This window comes from Fragaria vesca, linkage group LG6 (genome assembly GCF_000184155.1).
Source record: "Fragaria vesca subsp. vesca linkage group LG6, FraVesHawaii_1.0, whole genome shotgun sequence".
In the NCBI taxonomy this organism is placed as follows: Eukaryota; Viridiplantae; Streptophyta; class Magnoliopsida; order Rosales; family Rosaceae; genus Fragaria; species Fragaria vesca.
This window is the reverse complement of record NC_020496.1, coordinates 24,423,716-24,424,973: the sequence shown is the minus strand read 5'-3', so window position 1 is coordinate 24,424,973 and position 1,258 is coordinate 24,423,716. Positions and strand designations below refer to the sequence as shown.

Here is a 1,258-nt window from a genome sequence, read left to right as displayed (position 1 = left end):
TATGTAGTAGACTGTAGACAAACCCGAAAAGATTAGTTCACGCAGCAATTGTTTGGACTAGTATTGAAGGCCACAACCACAACTTGATGAAAGATAAAAGTACATTGAAAATTGATCTTAAAAAAAATCAACAAAAAAAATACAAAGTTCAAAGCCAGCACCTAGCTAGCCTGCTACTACTATCCTGTACCACCAAGGACACCCTTCAGCTTCATGATTTGAGCAGGATCAAGGAAAGTTGTCTTCCCCACCAATGAAGTAGGCAAATCATTAGCGAAAAGTGCGAAATCGAGGATTTGGAGACCGGGGCTGGCACTGCTAAAACTAACAATAGCCTTGGCATGTATTTTAGCAGCATTTACTTGAAAGTGCAACAGCCCTTGTGGGAAAACCATGACATCTCCCTTTTTAAGAGTCTTCACGTAAACAGTGTTGGCTGAAGAAACAAAGCCAGCAGTGATATATCCCCTCAACACAATAAGAACTTCCGAAGCACCAGGGTGAGTGTGGAATGGAATAACGCCGCCCGGCGCAAGGTCAAGCCTTGCCAAAGAGAGACCAAGACCATTTACACCCGGAAATTGAGCGACAAATGCGGGGGTAACAGCAGCTTGGATTATGTTGGAGGTGTTTCCAGCTTTGGCTAGGCCAGAATACACGAAGTCACTGACAGTGACATTAGCAGGGTTCTTGCAGAAATAGCCTGCAGGGCTATCAGGGCCAGTTAGATCCGCAACACAGAAGTCTTGGACAGAAGCATGTGAAGAGGATAAGAAGATGAGAGAAAAGAGGAAGAGAATAGAGTAATGAGGCATTTTCACAGACTTGCTTAGGGTTACTGAGCTTCGCATCTCAAGTCGATCTATTTGATTGGGTATATATACAAAAATTGCTCATGAATTGGTTGGGAGCAAGTTGAGAACAAGACCATGCATGCACTGGACACAATGGACTAATGAAAGAAAGAGAGCCACTACTTGATGATGAAACAAGATGTCACTTTTGGTAGTTAGGGAAAGCATTCGTTTTCTCCACTCTGGAAAAACTTGCAGGACTAAGCTAAATAAGGAGCATATATATTATCTGTAATGGGATTGCATGAAGTAATTCTTAGACCCAACACAGACAGACTAATGATAATTAATGGTGATTAAGATGGATCATTCTTTGGCTAGTTTTAGTGCTCAAATTACCAGAAGATCAGAGGAGAAGAGACTAATGATATTGAGGTGGTCCTTACAGCAGCACATGGAAAGAG

The 1,258-nt window shown here is 42.1% G+C and overlaps 1 protein-coding gene across 1 annotated transcript; it reads right to left on the bottom strand.

The window, feature by feature from the left end:
* Positions 1-34: 34 nt before the first annotated feature.
* On the bottom strand, positions 35-933 carry LOC101298041 (auxin-binding protein ABP19a-like). Its single transcript, XM_004303640.1, has one exon. The coding sequence runs from the start codon at positions 849-851 to the stop codon at positions 180-182; it is 672 nt and encodes a 223-aa protein (XP_004303688.1). The 5' UTR covers positions 852-933; the 3' UTR covers positions 35-179.
* Between the last annotated feature and the right edge of the window lie 325 nt (positions 934-1,258).